This window comes from Linepithema humile, chromosome 1 (genome assembly GCF_040581485.1).
Source record: "Linepithema humile isolate Giens D197 chromosome 1, Lhum_UNIL_v1.0, whole genome shotgun sequence".
NCBI lineage: Eukaryota > Metazoa > Arthropoda > Insecta > Hymenoptera > Formicidae > Linepithema > Linepithema humile.
This window is the reverse complement of record NC_090128.1, coordinates 45,918,808-45,937,983: the sequence shown is the minus strand read 5'-3', so window position 1 is coordinate 45,937,983 and position 19,176 is coordinate 45,918,808. Positions and strand designations below refer to the sequence as shown.

At 43.6% G+C, this 19,176-nt stretch overlaps 1 protein-coding gene across 2 annotated transcripts in view; it reads left to right on the top strand.

Annotated features, from left to right (window-relative positions):
- Positions 1–1,126: 1,126 nt before the first annotated feature.
- Positions 1,127–19,176, top strand: part of LOC105669585 (protein scribble homolog) — a 32,783-nt gene continuing 14,733 nt past the window's right edge. The window contains exon 1 of one of the 2 annotated variants that reach the window (XM_012362629.2): positions 1,127–1,802. In XM_012362629.2, the coding sequence (XP_012218052.2) occupies positions 1,765–1,802 (38 nt within the window). In that variant the 5' untranslated portion in view covers positions 1,127–1,764. The remainder of the gene's footprint in view (positions 1,803–19,176) is intronic. The other variant, XM_012362630.2, reaches the window with a different exon arrangement.

Sequence of the window (19,176 nt, the reverse complement as noted above, 5' to 3'; positions counted from 1 at the left end):
TCGCGCGCGTAAAGTGTTTCCAACGGGCGCCGCACAAACCTAATTTCGGCGGAAACTTGTTTGCCGTGTACGCACGAGTTCTCTCGATGCTCTCTCCTAAGCAATCAGCAAAAAGAAAATAGTATTGTTGCGCCGCACGTTTCGAGAAGAGATTGCTGAATAATCTGTAAAATCTTTTAAGCTACTTTCCTACAAAATAAAGAAAACGCGTCGTTTGGAGAACACGACGACGAATTAATAAATATTTACGTTCCATCGTTCTCTAGCGAAAATCGCGCGCCGGTATATCTGCTCTCGGATCTTCGTGCAAAAAAGTGTCTCGCGCAGAAGCACGAATGCGGAAGCGAAAACAAGAGGAAAATAAGTCATAAAAAAACAAGGAACAAAGGGAAAACCCAGCAACGAGAATGCTCGACGATGGTGCTACAGAATGGAAATGGAACTGCGGAAGCTTACAAACGCGGAGCAAAAAAATTGCAATTGCCTGTGCCAACATTTTCCGGCCCTTACAAGGAATCGCCATCGCTTGTCTCGCTGAGACAATAAAGCGGACGTAGAAAAACCTACGCAAAAATGTGACAATGCGCTAAGAAATTGCATCTTAGCTGCCAGCCCCGCCTTCGCGAAGATGCGTTACTTTCCCTCGTGCAATATGTGAAGAATTTTTGCAATTAGAGTGAGATGGAATTCACGCCACGTTGATTATTTGTGTATCTAAAAAGAAATCAAATAAGAAATTACTAATTTTGAAATATTCGTGTGCGCTAGACGTCTTCTGACTTAATAATTCCTTACATTTCCAGTCTAGAAGTTTTCCTTGCAATTTATTGAACAATTTTTCAATTAATTAACATATTTGAATAGCTTCGGAATTTTTAAGCAGTCATTATGCGGCCAGACAATACGTTTGACTCGAAAATACCCAAGCGGAAATATAGGCACTAATGACTTCGCCTGGAATGAGGAAAACAAATAAAAGAACTCTATTACGAAACAAAGCGAGGTCTCGCGCTTTCAAGTAGCGCAAGATTCATCGCCTGGAAAGTCATATAATATTTTTCCATAAAATCCAATTACACGATTGTCCTATATTTTTTCTCTCGAAACATTGTCTACTATCATGTGTAACAATTGCTATCTGTACCGCAGAGTTCGAAAAACAAGCGACGTTATTATTATTAATGAAAAATTTTGCAGGCTCGGAACGCACGGCGCAGATGTAACGCCGGTTTTTTTCCACGACGATTTCTAGTCTCAATTCCGACAGAGCGACGCTGCTACGTGTCCCATGGGTGTTTCTCGGCCAACACCATGATGCGCGACTAAGGTACGTGCCGTTGCCTGATGGAGAACGCGACGCGCAGCCGGCACAGACGGCTCTGTCAAAACCCCACCAATCCTCGAGCACCACTACCGCCGCCGCCGCCGCCGCCGCCACCTCCAGCTCTCCTCCAGCACCGACCACCACCATGGAAACGGGCTAGTGCGCATTCTAACTTCAGTCCGGCGGACGGTTCCAACCTGTCCAGGTCAGCGCAAGGCAGGTGTCACAGCAGACGTGCCCTATCCACCGGTCGTTGTTGCCAGCCGCGCTCGGTCGCGTCGGGTCCACCCGTTCATCGTGGATTCCCCGAGGTCATCTCGAGGTCGCGGTGCCGTGAAGAGACGAGGGTGACGGGAGAGCCCGGGAGTATCGCGCGAGCGAGAGTGTCGTCGAGAGGGTTACGTTAGTCGGATCGAATCGGGAATTTATGGAACCACCCCATGGATAATAACATGTCAACTGCCGCCTTCATGCACCGGTATGTGAAAAAAAAAGCATTAGATCGATAGGCGAGTCCTGCGTATATATACACGAGTGTGTACACGCGCACGTATACACGCACACCGTGAAACCGCCCGCGCTTCTCCCCGTTCGTGTCGTCGTCCGGTTGGGGTTTCTCGTGGTCCCTCGCGCGGCTTTCGAAAAGCCGCTTCCGCGGCCGATCGATGAGTTCGTTGCTATGTAGTGCGCTGATAGAGACGCGTGGAGCGATCCCCCTCGCTTCTGCAATCGTCAAAATATAGACGGGCAGACGCTAAAAATAGCGAATGGATTGGCAAGAAGCAATTAATGCTTTCTGCGGTTCAAGTATTGATTGTGCCTATTCGATTTCATTTCGATGTTGTAGCACACATAAGCTTGCGCATGTATTTCACGTTTAAGGTGAAAGCACAGCTTAATTGCGACTTTCATCGCGAAGCCCTGACGCGTAAAATTGACTGATGAGAAAATCAGTGCTTTGTTTATTCGAAAGATCGATAGGCCCCCGAGTCAATTATGAAGAGACTTACGTCGCTTATGAAAGAGTCCATAACAATGAGATTCGTTGCCTCATTAGAATTGCGCGAGAACAATTGGCATTCAATAGCAGTCGGATTCGTAATCGCTCTATCTCTTGTTACGGCAAGTAATCGCTCTGCCCTTGATCAATATTATCAGAAAGAACAAAAACATGATCTTTTTATAAACTTTCGGATAATTATTTTTGCAATATATAAAAAACTCCAAGTTTATATCTCGAATTTATCCTGAAATTGAAGAGGTGAGCAGAAGAGCTCGAATTTGATAGGCGCAGGCTTGAATTGAATTGATATCCTTCTAAATATCACGCAGCGATCAATCTTGAATACCAAAGATATTCTGTACGTGCCAGATGTAACATCCTCGATAGAGGCACGACATAGTTCTCTGTTCGATCGCTGAAGCATGGAAGACTCTCGAGAATCCAGTCGGCGGTAATCGTATGCAGTTGCAGCAGCAGAGGCTACTTAGACGGCATTCCATTAACCTGCATTTTCGCAGAGGCAGGCGCGTCACCTGTTCGGTTTCCCCGGCGGACACGACACGACGATGTCGAATCGGACCAGCCCGGTTTCCTTGAACCTGCGGATACCGCAGCCATTGACCGCGCGCGGCCAGCTCTCGCCTCGTCTCCGTGACGAAAGGCCCTAAGTGCACAGCGTTCTCTCTCGTTCTTTCTCCTCCTCCTTCTCCATCCGTTCCCCACCTGCCCGCGATCTCTTTCTCATCTCGTCGGATACTACGCGGATAGATCCGCGCACTTCTCAGGTGGTCTCGCGCTAAAACGCTAATTACCGCTTCTCCCGAAACGACACATTCCCCGAACATATCTTTTTTTTCGCAATTTATTCTAGCGTTAATGAAAGTACACAGATGTTTGGTAACGTATGAAGACGTTCGTAATTATTCATCATAGTAATTATCAGGCTTGATAATAATAATTATCATGTTCCGAGGCCTCATCCACACTTCGCATGCAAAACAGCTGCGATTCTGAAAGCACATCTCGCAGAGGAAAGCGCAGCGGAGCGCAAGCTCGCACACGCGCACGAGTTACGCAAAACAAGCGTCAAGGAGGAAAAGGAGGAGGAGACGTACGTACATCTTCGGTGCCCCGGGATATATTTTATCAACGCTGGCGATGCATAAATCCCTTTTCCTTGCGCGCGCGCGCGTGACTACCACTCCGCATTAATTCCGGCCGCGTTACTCTGCTATCTTTCCGGGCCTCCGCAGCCGCGCGCGCGGACGCGTCGAAGTGCATCCTCGTGTTCGAATCTCCAGGAGCGACCGACTGTGAACTCGTACAAAAGCGAGACGCGCGGCAATCGATACATCTCTCGGCTACATATGTCCTGCGGCTATCGGATGACACGGTGTCGATGGACGAGGAAAGGAGTCTACGGTTGCGACGCGAAACGAATGGCTGTGATTGCCATCTTCTCCCGCGAATTCTCGACAGATGAACGATCGCGACAAAAAAAAAAAAAAAAAAAAAAAAAAAAAGAAACGATCGGACACGTCCGAGCGAAATTGCAAAAGCGATTTGCGACCATGTAAATTACAACGCCGCTTCGAGGAGAATCGCCGCTCGTATAACAAATGTGTCCAGCAAATATTCTTGGACATTCACAGTGAAAACCAAATGTCCTGACGTAGCTTTAACGAATGCGTAAGGAAGGTTTTTTAATACGAGAATGTTTATAGGAACATTAAAAGTGGCTGCAAATAAATCACGACAACATCAAGACATTATTATTCGTCTTACAAGGAAACTCAGCTCGCAGAAAAAGATTTAACGATTTTGTTTTACCTTATAAACTTTTTTTGCGAAACAACCGTAATTTTATTAGCGGAAAATCATAAAGTGAAGGGAATTGAAAACTTTATTTTCGTGCTCTAAGCCGGATTTTTCTGTTTGTGTGCTCTTTTTCCAACCGACACCATTTCAATTATGCAATGTTTGATCTGCAACGCGGCATTTGCCGCAGCCCCGAAGTCGAACTGGAGCAGCGCGCGCGCGCGGAAAAGTACAGAAAAAGAGGATTTTCTCTCCGGTCGGCAACCGGTCGTACTCTCTAACTCGGCTAGTTGATAAGCGTGTGACACTTCGCCATTGCGAGAAAGAATAAGGTCACAGAGTCGCCGTGCTCATGTTAGATCCCGGCATTGCCGCGCTAAAAGTGCATTCACACTCGGTGCTATGCACCCGATAGAGGCGCATACAGGTGCTTTGTACGCGGCTCATTGCAGGCGGTCGTTTACCGCATCACATGTCCGTATCCGTGACGGGACGAGCGGTCCGGTAACAGTGCACTGCAAAGTGAAACTCGCGCGGAAGGTTTCCTATAGGGTTACACGGCCATCCGCGACGAGGAAACGGGGAGTTCGACACGACTCCCCTCCGGGTTCGCGCCGAAACTCGTTTCACTCGGTCGTCGAACGATATCGATTACTCGGCGACGACGACTCGGGGCGTTTACCGCTTTCCCGGAAGAATCGACGGGCCGAAGTTTGTCCACGAACTTTACCCCTGAATCCGATAATTATCGCCGATACACCGCAGCAGCCTCGTTGCCTTCTTTTGCGTAATGGTTTCCGGTAACCGTATCGAGATCTTGTGTAATCAATACACTAAATTCGATTAAAGAAACTGTAATTTGCGAAAAGTTTACTGAAAATTAAGTTTTTTTATTTATTTTTTTTTTAGTTGAGCTTGAACTGCGAAAAAATGATAATTTCCTTCAGCCAGAAATTTTCAGCTTTTCAGAAAAATCATCTTCTTGTAGCATATTTGCTTCCTACAGTTTTCATCTAACTGGTACACTGCTGATCGTCATCGCGCAAGACTTGAAAGGATTAATGCCGGAACGATAACTCGTGGCAGGATCACGTTGGGCGTGTTTCACTATTCCCGGCATGCCGGCCATGTATCCTTGTTGCTCTTAGAACAATGCTCGTTGCATTTGCTGCGTTGTAGAACGCGGAAGATCGATGGTACGGAAGAGATCCATAAACACCGGAGCGGCGCGATCGCAGCATGCACGAGACGCATCTCGAAGTCCCGGAGATCGTTTCGTAGAAACACCCGGCCCGCAACGCTGAAGGCTTTCCTGCCGAGTAGCGCGACTCGTTTGACCGCGTAAAACTTCCACTACGCGCGATACAGCCGGCGTTTATCCGATCGTCCAAATGAGGCTACTTACGTTTATCGCCAGTGACTTTTTCGCGGAGACCCGGAAGATCGATGGCAGGATTAGTGATATATATGCGAGACACCTATTAATTTTGCACCGCGGGACGATTACTCGCGGAAAAGCAATTCGATACGCGAACGCGTATCCTGTGGAACGGAATTTTGTACGGAATGCCTCGAGAATTCGAGATGCACTTTCTGTCTATGTCACACAGTTCGCACAAACAAAGGTTTAAATTTCCATTTCTTTCTCCGCAAGCAATACCTTTTCCAAATATAATTTCTGATACACTAATATTAATTCTTGATTCTCAATTTATCATTAGATTTCCGATTGTTGTTTGTCACAAAATCAGTAATAAAAAAAAACAATTACAGCTAAAGTTAAAAACGAGTAAATTTTCAAAGTGCAGAAATTCGCAAATTTAGTATAACATTGATGATAAATTGTAAGAAATGTGTAACATAGATAAATTAATCTTTAAAATACCCACTTTCCATCACTCAACGTTCGTATACAAGTTCGAAAACATGTAAGTTATCTACGTACATTCATAACATTTCTAGAGCTTCGTATTTCCGTCGCGCACGACTTGAGTGCAATCTCTTGACCGAGTAAAGTAGGTCTAGCCGTGCATACGGCATATACGCCGTGCATCAACCTATAGATTCGAGCAGCAACATTCGACCGGAGAACCGAGCCTACTTCCAGCGTTATCGGTCGCGCGCGGTTTCTCGCGCGAACCAGGAAGATCGATCGATCACGGGAGGAAGTCGTAATTTCTTGAGAGCGGTAAAGCGCTCACAGAACGGGCCCCGATTTTGCAACGACGATTCAGCATCGCAATTTCTTCCTCCCGACTGACTTCAGTTCGCTTTTCGAGAAATTATTAATGTCGGCCCGAGGCTGCGGCGTTTCCTGTCTACGAGATTTCTCGATCGTCCGCGCGCGTGCACGGAAACGGTCCCCTTTCTAAAGGAATTCCGCGACTGTTGATTTTAACATACAATTCTTTTTCTATTTATATTGCCGTAATTATAGCCAGTGATATGCGATTAAAGTAAAAGCACGAATAATTTCACGATAAAATTTTACCACCGTGGAATATCGGCCTGTTTCCTAGATTAACGGACGTGTCGTTAATGCGGTCGAGACACTTCTTGCGCTTGTCGATATGGCCGGTGCGCTGTACGCTTATTAGCGTTTCGGAACAACAACCGTTTTTCACTCGAAATGTTTAGCGAATCGCCATATGGCGCGTAATGATACATTATGCGCTTTTACTACTGCTCCTTAAACGCGCATTTTGCTTTTACTTTTAAACAAAACTCCATTTTAATGCCAAAAGAGGCGAGCCGGCCGTTCCGAGGAATTTCTTCATCGGGGTTTTATCGTGAAGTATTCAAGACGTAGGCTTTTTATCGCCATATTTGTCGGAGAAAACCACGTTTTTTTTCCCCCGTAAAATATTGTATAAATAAAGTTAGACATGCAATGGTTCGTGGTTTTTCCTTCACGTTTAAAATTGCTTGGTTATTGGAGATACGCGCGGTATCTGAAATGCAAATTAATGATATGCATTCGCAATAGCACGTGTATATAATACCTACGCAAAAGATGTCTTTTTTTCAAGATTGCGTTACGCTTAAAATTATTCGTATACGCAACGCGTAGAAAACATTTCATCTTCTTTACGCATTTATTATTTTATCACTGTTTTATTTGTGATTGTTTTTTGTGCCTTTTTTTGTCTGTCACTTTTTCATTATTGAAATGCACTGTCTTTTTTCCATCCATCTAAATTAAAAATCTCCCGCAAAGTTCGACGTGCTGGTCGCTCGTTGACGACGGATTAGCATTCATTGATTCGAGTACCCGGGTGTTTCGTTCGTTGACAAAGGGAGAGACGGGAGATTATGCACCGAGCGCGGCCATTACGCCGAGAGCGTGTATACGATCACGGTAATAACAGTACATTAACGACGAACTTATGCATTAGGCAGGACGATAATGAGAGAGGCGCATGCAGAAGCGATGCAGAAAGTCCCTTCTCGCAATCGCGCGCCGATGAGATTCCGCCGGCCCAAAGCGCGCCCTCACGATATCGAGAATGGCCGAATTAATTTCGGCGATAATTTCGGCGCGCCGTTTCTCAGATCTCGGTTTCGTGTTGCACATCTAAATTAGGGCATAATCCCGTTATTTATTGCGGAATAAATCTGAATTCGATTTAACCAGGCTGAACACGGTATTTTCGTGGCTTATTTAGTTGTCAAATAGTTCTAATTATGCTGTTTTAAAATTGACGCAGCGATGTCTTCATTTCTGTGTATAAAACTGTGTATAAACAGTTACGGCAAAGTGTAATCTATCATCATCGTTCATCGAGCGGCATGTTATAAAATTAGAGAGAACGATAATTAGAGAAAGAGCGAGAAAGAGAGAGAGAGAGAAAGAGAGGAGAGCGGTGATTTTCGTAATCTGTGCGGCAAATTTGGGACGAAGAAAAAGCATCGTCCTACTTGCATCTTCATTTTGAAAAGAAGAAGAAGAAGAAGCACACTCATACGATAATCTCGACACTCACATTAATGTGTTCTGTGCGATATACGATTCGTCGCAGTTGACAAATAAGCGAAAAGACGAGAACGCAAAGTTCCCGAAGCTTCGATATATTATTTAACTGACCAATTTGACGTCTTCTCTCGAGGAGAACCGAATGCAGCCAGGTGGTAAAAAAGCCAGGCCTGGTAATTGCCATCATAAATTACGCTACTTTACCAGGTTTATTAGAAACAACGTCCGCGATATATTATATTGATATAATTACGCGTCGCTGGACGTCGCGCCCTCATTGCTTGCTTAATTCATTAATTGGTCGATAGATACGCACTTCGAGGGTAGATTGCTAGTCACTGCCGTTGCTAACCGACGCTACCGTGTGCACCATGAGAAATGTAGCGAATAATCGTTAACATACCGTGGCGACCGCCGCCATGCGGCTCGATGCATCATCATCGTGGACGAATCTCGGAACATATCTGCATATCGGTGACCGAGTGGCTTCACGTGTTCGAGTGTCGAAATTACGGCAATCTTCCACGATACGTCACGCGGAACCAACTTTTACGCGTGTGTAATTTCCTTTAAACGGTTGCATTTATTGGTTATTATGGATGTGTTCATGTTACCGTTGCATTTTTGATGCACGAGTAACGCCCATAACTAACTTGTTTACATTGCATCGTGCTCGCGAGGAAGCCTATCATATAATGAGCAAGTGTATCTGTCCGTGTACCGCAGCTATTTTGCATCGACGTTGCCGGTAAGAACATTCGATCATTGCCATTGATCATTGACACAACGATCTATCATCATTGCGTCGCGCCGGCATTCGTACGTCCAGGAGGCGGGCAGGCATCCGGCATCGGAAAAAAAAGGCCGCTGTGCCTGATAATCGGTGACTTGCGATTTTCGTCATCGCTCGTCGTGAGAGAGTACCTACGGCAAGGAAAGCGGCGGAAAAAAAAAAAAAAACGGCGCCGGCCGCTGGAATTACGCTGAGCGAGCGAGCGAAACGCGCAACGCGAGATTAGCACCGTGCAATTTAATACAACAGCGTCGCGGACGGCCTCGACACCGCGCACTTACAGGGTGATTCGAAATTACACCGTCAAATTTGTCAGAGAAATTTGTCACCTACCGAAGTCGATTTGTTCCCGACGAAATTGCCTTGGGACACGAACAACTTTTCGGTCAGAAGAGGTTGAAAAAGATGAACTTGTAATGAATTAAGTTTCAAGAGTGAGAAGACAAGCGAAGAGATCTTTTTCCCTGATTTAATTTGAAGTCCAGATTACCGTTTCATAAAACTTGTGTTCAAAACTTCCTGCTTGCTGCGGGAAACATTCAATTATCAATATTTAATAAAATGTTTCCTGTGGATTTGGCAGTTTAATTTAGCATCACTCTGTATATACACGAAGTGTCTATCTACGTATCGGTGCCGCTAAACAAACGGACGAACGCGAGCGAAGACCTGCACTTCGTAAGTCATTATTAACTCGCGTGTAATTATGCGGTGAAGCGGCAGAGCAGGCTTCTATAGGATAGAGCGAACGGAGAAAAGCAAGGATTCGCGATCCACTATCCGGAGTGTGGTGGTATTTAAATTGGCTTAGCGCGCACGTCCATCCTTTGAAGAAACTCGCCGCACGATTATCTCGGGTACTCTAGGAGGACAGCCCCTATAAACTGCGTAAGGTCGTTATATCGAGGCCGTTACATCGAGGTCGTTACATCGAGTTAATTTCCACATCGATATCAAAAAGACGTATAGAAGTCATACTTGGTAAAAAAAAAAAAAAAAAAAAAAAAAAAAAAGAAAGTAATTTGTTCTCTGCGTTATATTATACTTATTGATATTAATTTTAAACAAATGATGAGAAATAAAATTACGTGAAAATCTGCGTGACTAATTAGATAGAGGCGTTCGAATGTTAAAGTGCGAATACGAAACTTTTCTAACTATTAACAAACTGCATATGTCAAAGATAATATACGAGCGGTAAGATACACCTTAAGACCGTGCGAATGTTTGCAGAAGGTTTATAGAAAATGGTAAAGTGAAAGGGAGATTTAAGCTGAAAAACAGTCGCGTTAAAAACCGCCGTTTTAAAGCCGCGACTGCGAGCGTACGCCTGCGGTACGATTTTCCGTTTTGTTTTACGCGCGCCGCAATGGTAATGCCTGTCGTAATTCCACCTACCTATGAAGCGATTCCATGACAACGGCTGTTTCGTACTTAAGAGTAATGAAAGTGGCAGTGAAAGTTGCGGTACGCTGCGATTTGCGCGAAGCGACCGAATGCAAAATTTCTCTTGTTCACGCTATTAACCCTCGCATTAAGGCGAATTATCCATCGATTCCGTTCGGACTTTCGCATCCATCTTCGCAAGCCTTCCTTCATGTTACAATCGCAATCGTTTTCACTCACATCTCTCGACAAAACGCTATCTTATCTGCCGTGCGTTTCCACCTACCGCTTACGAGCCTGCTTTAGACACGATCTATAATTCTGAAACATTATTCGATATCGGTTTTAACGTTCCGCGTGATTGTTCTTTCATGTTTCCTTTCCATTTTTTCTGCGAAATTTATCAAAGCATTTGCAAAAATCAACAATACTTGATTACCGAATGTTATTTTAAATTTCTAAACAACAAATTTGCCATAAATTTAATTGAATGTAATGTCTTACCCTTTAAACAATCTATAATTCACAATAGAAATGAGTTTTGTAGAATAAAAATATATTGCTGATGCATATTTTGTACATGTGTATATCTGGATTTTTCACGTTACATCCGGCACGTAAAATAATAAATAGAATTTTATCTTGAATTCTGTCACACAACACAAGCTGTGGATTGTTAAAGTGTGTTCCAGAGCGAAATTCCGCTATGAGTCCGAGTGAACCCGGTATCCGTCATTCGGCTAGCGGTCAGGTGATTCAAGGGTTAAAGTATCCAGACGCGATGCAAATCTACGCATAAGCGCAACGCGTTATTACGGCCGACTAAAATTGTTGGTTTCCAGTGGAGGCCGATTCGCAGGATTCCACCGCCGAGAACCGTTTGAATTCCGTGAGACAGGTTTAACGCGCTCGTTATCCCGAGATGACTTCCTGACTTCCACTCATAAATATCTCTTGATTTCAGTATATTCGGTATCGCTTGGGAGAATAGGCGCGTGATACACTTTTGTATAATAAAATTTGCTTGCGCAATTGCGATTTCTCAATGTGCAACATACAGCTAAATATTTTCCGGGTGATTTACGACCCGAGAAAGCACAACTGTTTGCCTAACGATCGTGCGTATTAAATTCAATCGAATTTTACGGTAAATTTGTCGCTCGGGAGTTTGAAACAACGGCTGGCAATCAAGCGCTGTTGATTTCCGCAACCGCTTCTGCAACGCCGTCGTAAACTCCGCGGAAAAAATAAGGGAAAACATAAAAGAACAATTACGCGACACGTTGAAATACCGATATACCGTCGAACGGTGTTTCGAGATTATTTCGCTCGGAGCCTCGAACACGCGGTTGCGTCGGTTTCCACACGCTGCCGACACAATTCTGGGATTCTCGTTACGGCTCGTCTCGCCCGCGCTTCTTTGCCCTCTCGAAATTTTTCCGCCGGTCGACTTGTGTAACGGACTATTGTCCGCGTCATTGTCCTCGCTTTTAAACTGAAAGAAGGCCATCCGTACGCGAGAATATCGAGTAAAAAATCTAACTCGATGCGGAATTATTTAGAATTAAGAAACAAATTATTAATACGCACTGCATGACAGTGCACACGGAAATTCTCTCGTAGCAACCTTGTACACGAGCCAATGTCGATCTTAGCGTGAAAAACGCGAGACACGCGCGCGATAGCGATCATTTCGCTAAACACAACCGGCGAGAGCGCGAGACCGTGCGTGATAAATGGCGCTGCAGTTTAGTTTATGATTTAATTGCCGATTTCTCATGTTCTGAATTCTAATAGCGTTGCTGGTAGATATTTCGCCGCGGATAAGAAATCTTCTCTTCTCGATCCAGAGATTATCCAGAAAAGTAAAAAATTAATTTAGATAATTGATGTTCCACTGTGTCCACATTTCTGAGACTATTCTCGTTAGAGAACAATCGGAACTGCTTCCAGGTCGAATTGTTTATGCGGCTCGTGCAGCGCTGCGCAATTGACGCTAAATAGCGCGCGCGCGCGAGAAATGCCGCGATAGTCGCGTACGCGCCATTCGGAACTTCGTGGTGCGTGAGAAAACTCACGCCGAGAGCGGAGCGAGAGGCTCCGCACTGAAAAGAAGAAGAAGAGGAACATTGCATAATTAGCGATTGCGATGCCGGTTACGTCTAAACCCAGCCTCGCAGAAATCTCACCCCTCCTTCCCTTTCCCAGCCTCCTTCGGTGCTCTTTCCTTTTGCGCTCGACATACAGGATCTCTCAAAGACGGAAGCGGGATTGATCGTGTAAGTTTCTACGATTTTTATCAAGCGTTAACAATTTTCAATTTTTAATCTTCAACATGAAGGATTCTTTCAAAATTCCGCCTGAAATTACAAAAAGAGCGTAGATTCGTTATCTGTGCGGCTGGCTGGAGCTCGGCTTTCCTTCTTTAATCACCTGCTGGCTTGAATTATTAGTGCAGTTCCGTACTTTTGCGAGACCGAGTTGCAGGATTTGTCATTAAGATTAAGATCGCGAGTTGTGGTGCATCCTGTAGACGCGAGTGCGCCCATACCACGGCGCAGGCGCGTATCTGTGATTATTTATCCGCGCGTTGAACAAATATCACGGGGCGCGCGTACGCGCGCGCGATGGGAAAGGTCATTGAAAAATCGCAACTCGCGGCGCAGCAACATTAGCGGAATAGAACCGTCGTTATCTCGCGGGACGCGCTGCAACGGCGCGCAGATCGAGTATCGCCGCGCGCTTCGATAACGCCGTCGATCGCCGTGTGGAGCTCGGCTCGGCCGTGGCTCGGACTGAATGGAATTCGCAGCAGAGAGCCAATTACTGAGTTTACGATCCCGTGAGGCTACCTGCCAGTGGAAACTCGGTTAGCCCTTAACCCTTAACCCTGCCAGACCTGCCCCTCCGTCTACAATTCTCTGACTTTTCGCTTGGATGTTATCCAGTTGGAACCATTTAGTCGTCTATTTGGACTAAAGCTCAGAGACAAAAAATAGTTGAAAAAGAAATCAACAGTTCTATCGTTATACACAATTAAAATAAAATACGTAATCAAATTTTGTTCTTTTAATTTGTTTAAATTTCAATTATTTTTATTTGATTTAATACTTGGTGCTTCGAACACGTATTGTTGAAATGTTTAAACCTGCGAAGAGATTGTATCTCTCTCAATCCTCGCTGAGAAAGATCGACTTGAAGTTATATCACAGATATCAGAGAAGTCAGCTCTTCATTTGTCTCGGGACATTCTGCCACGTATGCGCTCATGTATCACAATCACGCGAATAAAACATTACAGTCGGAGCGCTCATACGTGCTCTCGAGCCATGTGAAAAGTCTAATAACCGTCAAGGGAGAAGAAACGGGGTCGGCGATCTGGGAGTCGCACGATCCGTTGAATTTACTGAAGCAGAGGTGCAATGTTTCCGAAGTAATCAGCGCCGCTAAAGGTCAGCTCGCACCTCTCGGATAGTCGTTTATGATCCACGGCGACGTGCAAACAACCGTGTTCCCTTTTGCTTTCGTGAAAGCAGGTGCGCTCGCGTGTCGCGCATTATACGTGCTACTGCTTCCGAGTGATACTATTAAAAAATCGATCCATCTCTAAATCACGCGACAAACATACCATGTATATATATAAGTTTGATAAGAAACGTGTTCTAAGTTTATCACTGGAGAATATAAGTGAGTATAAAAGAAATCTACGACGAAAAACAGTATAATAATATATAAAATTGATAGATAATCATATCACTTGTATCGCAGTTTGAAATGTGATATATTTCAATCATTAATCACAAAATATCGCAATTTCGTTAAAAAGTTAACTTTCAATTAAGAAATATAATTATAAAATAGAAATAAAAATGTGCGCATTTCAGAAGAATGAGGAATGGGGCCACTGATCTTGAAAATAAATCGAAATAATAAAATGATCCGACGTTGAATCAAATTCTTGCGAGCGATTGTATAGCGTATATAATACACCGCCGGCTGAAGTAAATAGATATTGGCACACAATCTAAGGTGCAGCGTTATGTAACGTCTCGAGTTCACAAACTCAGGCGTACTCTTACGTATCATTCAAAAGCTTATATGCATGCACGTACTACCTGCCGCCCGAGGGACACGGATTAACGAATTGACGCCTGAAAACTTTCCTTTCCTTATACGCGAGGTGAAAACCTAGATAATGTTCGAATTAAGGTACGCCGGCTATTACGCGAGAAAGGAGAACTCGAGTTTCCGCTGATTGTGCCACGTATTAACCCTCTTTTTTAGGGTCGCGAATTTTTCTTGATTACAACCGCGCTGGTGAGGGTATTATTATTACGGTTTTAATTGGACGTTCTTATGCAATATTAAGCCAAAGAAACCAGTTGCTTTATAGTCTCTTTAAAAAAATCATAATTAAAGTTGTTTTCTTATCGAACTCCATTTTTGTTGCGTCAGCCGCACTTGTGCCGAATGATAAAAAAGAAATGCGGTGCAATAAATTTTGAATATCTTTTCTGAATCACACGCTGGGTAGCATTTTGACGGTGCATTACGATTCTTTTCCGCCCGGGGGGAAAATAATTAGCCTATTAGCTAACAAGTGTAATGCAACGAGTTGCAGATTAACGTTACTTTATCTTCTCGCAGCAGGTACACCGCCTTCGGCGACAGTGTCGCGCTCGCGCAATCTGGCGTTTAGTCAAGCGTAATCTGTGTCTCCCCGCGTGAATTTTCAACTTTCACTCGCAAAAACGTCCTCGCGAGTGAAAACCTCCGATAGGATCAAGATAATCGCGCGATAGTTTCGCTGGACAATGTAATGCTCGTCCACTGCGGTTGAAACGACATTAGAAAGCTTCACGGCCGGACGATGCACCCATTTGTCTCCGGTTGCAAACATCCCGAGTGAATCATTAATATCACTGTCATAGAAAATGAATCCTCGACGCACACTGGCGTAAAAATCATTCTATGTATCTTCTTAAGATAATAATATAAAATATTTGTTTGTTTAATCAATTTCCAAGTATTTATCTTTATTTTATTAGCCTGACAGATTGTAGCTATATCGAATTGATTTATTTAATACCGAAATTGCATGCAAAGTCGCTATAAAACAAGAAATCAAGCGTTTAGTGTTAAATGTGAGATAAAAATAATGCAGTTTATAGCGTCTGGAATTCGCTCGGGCATTATTAGCCCAGCGCGTTTTACGATCTGATTTTAGCCTTCTCGCTTCGCAATTTAACGGAATGCTCACCTACAACGTGCTTAGTCGGCTCGCAACGGGTCGTGCCAAAGTCGGTTGCAGACCGCAAAAGGACGGCAATTAGTCCGAGAGAAACGGGAGCGATCGTATTTACGCTTACACATGAAAAAAAAAAAAATGGAGATAAACCATTATACGCGTAATAATGCCATTGTATTCGAATATGTCTCGCGCGCCCGGTACGGTTTTACTTTCGAGTCAATTTCAGATGCAATTAGGCGGTTTCTGGACGACTCTAAAAAACGGGATACGCGGAGTCTCTGGGATCGATCCCACAGTTAATCAGACAAGCGCTCCAATTATTTTTAGGAAGACGTTGCGTATTGCGAATCCGTTTCTTCTTCCGGCCGAATATATCGAAAAAGTATGCCGAGCGACTATAACATTGTGATCGCCGTCGGCTGAATAGAGCGTTACGTTCGCTCGCAACGTAACAGATGTTTCTTTTTTTAGTACATCGGACCGTACAATTAACCGCAAAATTGCATGTTAATTTAAGCGACATGTGTCCGTAGCCTCGGCCATGTATGTACCATATGTTGAAGCGATGTGTCGAGAGGTGCATCGAAGCTGATATCATATTAATCCTTTACCGCGCAACTCGTTGCAATGTTTCATCATGACAAATAACAGAACTCGTTCTCGGAAAGATAACGATATATATATTGTATATATATATAGCGATATATATATTGTATATGGCACATTTATCTCTAAACGTAGAAATAAATTAGTGTTTGGAAATTTCACATGTTTGAGCAAAATCACTTTTTTATGACAATTTTATGAAATATTTATTAGAGGTGTTCTGTTGAATATCAAAAATATGCTAATCAAGCCCCAGTAAGGAAGCAAACGCGATAAAAGAATTTCTTTTCTACGTCGTAAAGTGAACAGTCTTGTTGGATAATTAATGGTCTGTCGAATGGGAGCTGTTTTGTGCTCGGTAGCCGGCAGCTAAGCGCCAAAGAGATATCATTGCCGCTGATGGATGTCACTGACCCGCTGACACACATCGATCTCCTCGAAATGCAGACGCGTTTCTTACGCGCCCATGTGTCTACTTGCGAATACAAACGAGCGTAGTATACCGTCACGTGTCAATGAACTCGTATACGGTTTATTTTCATTCCATCGTCATCAGCGGCGACATTATGTTGCAATTTAAATTGCTTTTGGCGCGGAATATAAGTATAAACCTCATTAGAATTTTTCTTGAAGGTGCCTTGTAAGAAATCCACCGCAGCTTATTATCTATCGAAGCTTACCTTTGGCGTATTTTCAAGAGTTTACGACGAGATACAGCTCGCCATAGTTCGAGACTATCATTACGAGTATCCGCGATTTATGGCGCTCATGGACCGATAAAAATCTGATGGTTATGGGAGTATGGAACGCCCGCAACATCGTTCAGATATAACGATCGAGATAACGAGAAGATTTTAATTATCCGCGATAGGGCTCGCGGCATAAATTGATCCACAGATACGATCTGCCGCGACTCCCCGCTTTCCATCGTGTGAAAGTGAATCGTTCGTTTCGTAAGTCGAAAAAATGCAAAGTCAATGACACGCTCGTGCGACTCCGATATATATATATATATATATATATATATATATATATATATATATATATATATTAATACATAATATACATAATAAGTGGCCGTACAGCGACCCACATCGCGCCGAGAGAATGAGATCAAGCTCCCAGGATTGTATGACGTTGATGCGATTAGTTGCGGCAAGGATAACTCATTCACCGTGAATATTCATCTCGCAGACAGTTGCAAGTTAATTAGCCAGCGTAACGAGTTAATAAATATCGGTCAGTCATTAGATTCGAAATGTTATATCTCGCTGAAGATCTGCTTCTGTTTGTTTCACCGAATCTTAATGTAAACGCTACTTGCATAAAGAGTTTGCTCAATTTTTTCGAAAAATAATAAGTTTTTTTGGACGCTTCGCGAAGAATACTAGTGTTCTTTATTGATTTTAGAAAGAGTTGTGTGTCATTTAAAGTGGTAAAAGCGTCGCTCGAAAAATTTTCGAAAAACCGTGTTTGCTTTAAAAAAGACAAGAATTTCTTTAATTTTGATTTTGATCAATTAAAGTCAACAGAAAATTTTACAACTGTTTTTGCAAGACATCTAGAATTCTCATTATTTTTTTCAATTACGATTCTCGACAAGTAGACAACTTCAAAAAGATTCTGCGGATTGCATTGTATTCTTTTAAGCAAAACAGAGGGAGAAAATCCCGGAAAACACACACACAAATCGCTAGTTGTTACTCTAATTGCTAAAATGCAGGAACTACAATGCAGCTTAGACGGGCGGATTATCTACGTGACGGATGGAATAGCGAGGAATCAAATATCCGTTGTGTAACCCACATGCTTCTTCGCGGAACGGTTTTGGTACGGTCTTAATAAGGTGTAACATTATGCAATTATCCATAAGTAGCTCGGCAAAAATCATTGCAATTCCATCTGATAGCAAGCGATTCCGTCGTAATAAATCTATCGTCCGGGCAAGCCAGGATTTTCCAATCTTCTCTGATTGATGGAATAACGATGGATAATTGCACGCAACGTGCGTCCAATTTATTATTCTCGTTAAGCTAAATTTTATTTTCGTTAAATTAAAACTTTCTAGGAAGAATAATACGATCGCTTTCTTTTCTAAAACATTCTGCCCATCTGAATATTCATTGAGACAATAATTAGCGTATTTTCGTGACGCAATCGATGCATCGAAAGAATTTTGCGCGCAAATAATGATCGGTGCTGCGAGAAAGTATGCATAAACAGTCGTGGAAACATTCTCTATGTTGAAAGATACATTTGAATTCAAAGAAACGCGGTACGTGCGCGGCAATAAGCGTGCGCTCGCGAAATTATTGCTTTTCGCGTGGCTCGCGAGCGTCCCCGTTAGCCGCAACGAAGAAATTATTTACCATCCTATCGGCATTGTGCATTAAAGTCCGGTAAGGCGGATACCGAGACGGGCCTCCGCGAGAGACGGCTCGAAACTTTACTGCCAGAAGATGATCACCGTTACCGTTCACCGCAAACACGGCAATGAGCTTTGTGGTTCTTTTCTTCGCGATATTCGCCCTCTTTCTCTTTCTGCCGTCCGCTGACAAACCAGTGAAAAGAAACGAGTAACGAGGATCGTAAATCGTTAACGCATCGAAAAGAATCCCGGAAACGAGCCGTTCCGCTCGCTTTTTTCGTCCCGATGCGGACTTTCCCTACGATCGATATTCCGCACGATTTATCATCAACAACGGACGTCGCATCGGCCGCGAACGGTGTCACTTTTCTTGCTTTCTAATCCATCGCAAGAAATGATCTTCATTATACGAGGTATTCGCGATTTTTTATTTTTATTTGCGATGGAGCTCCACTGCATATCGCAGATTAATTCATTTCCCCTCAAAAAGAAGGAGAAAGAACGATCGAGAAATGCGATCGTCGAATCCCCGAGCAATCTCTTCGACTTTATCTCATATAAACGATCATTAATCACAGTTCAAGGGTTGTTACTTTTTTTCTACACCGGTAGATCCTGCTTCTACGACATTGCCGGGCGTCGCGCGACATCCGT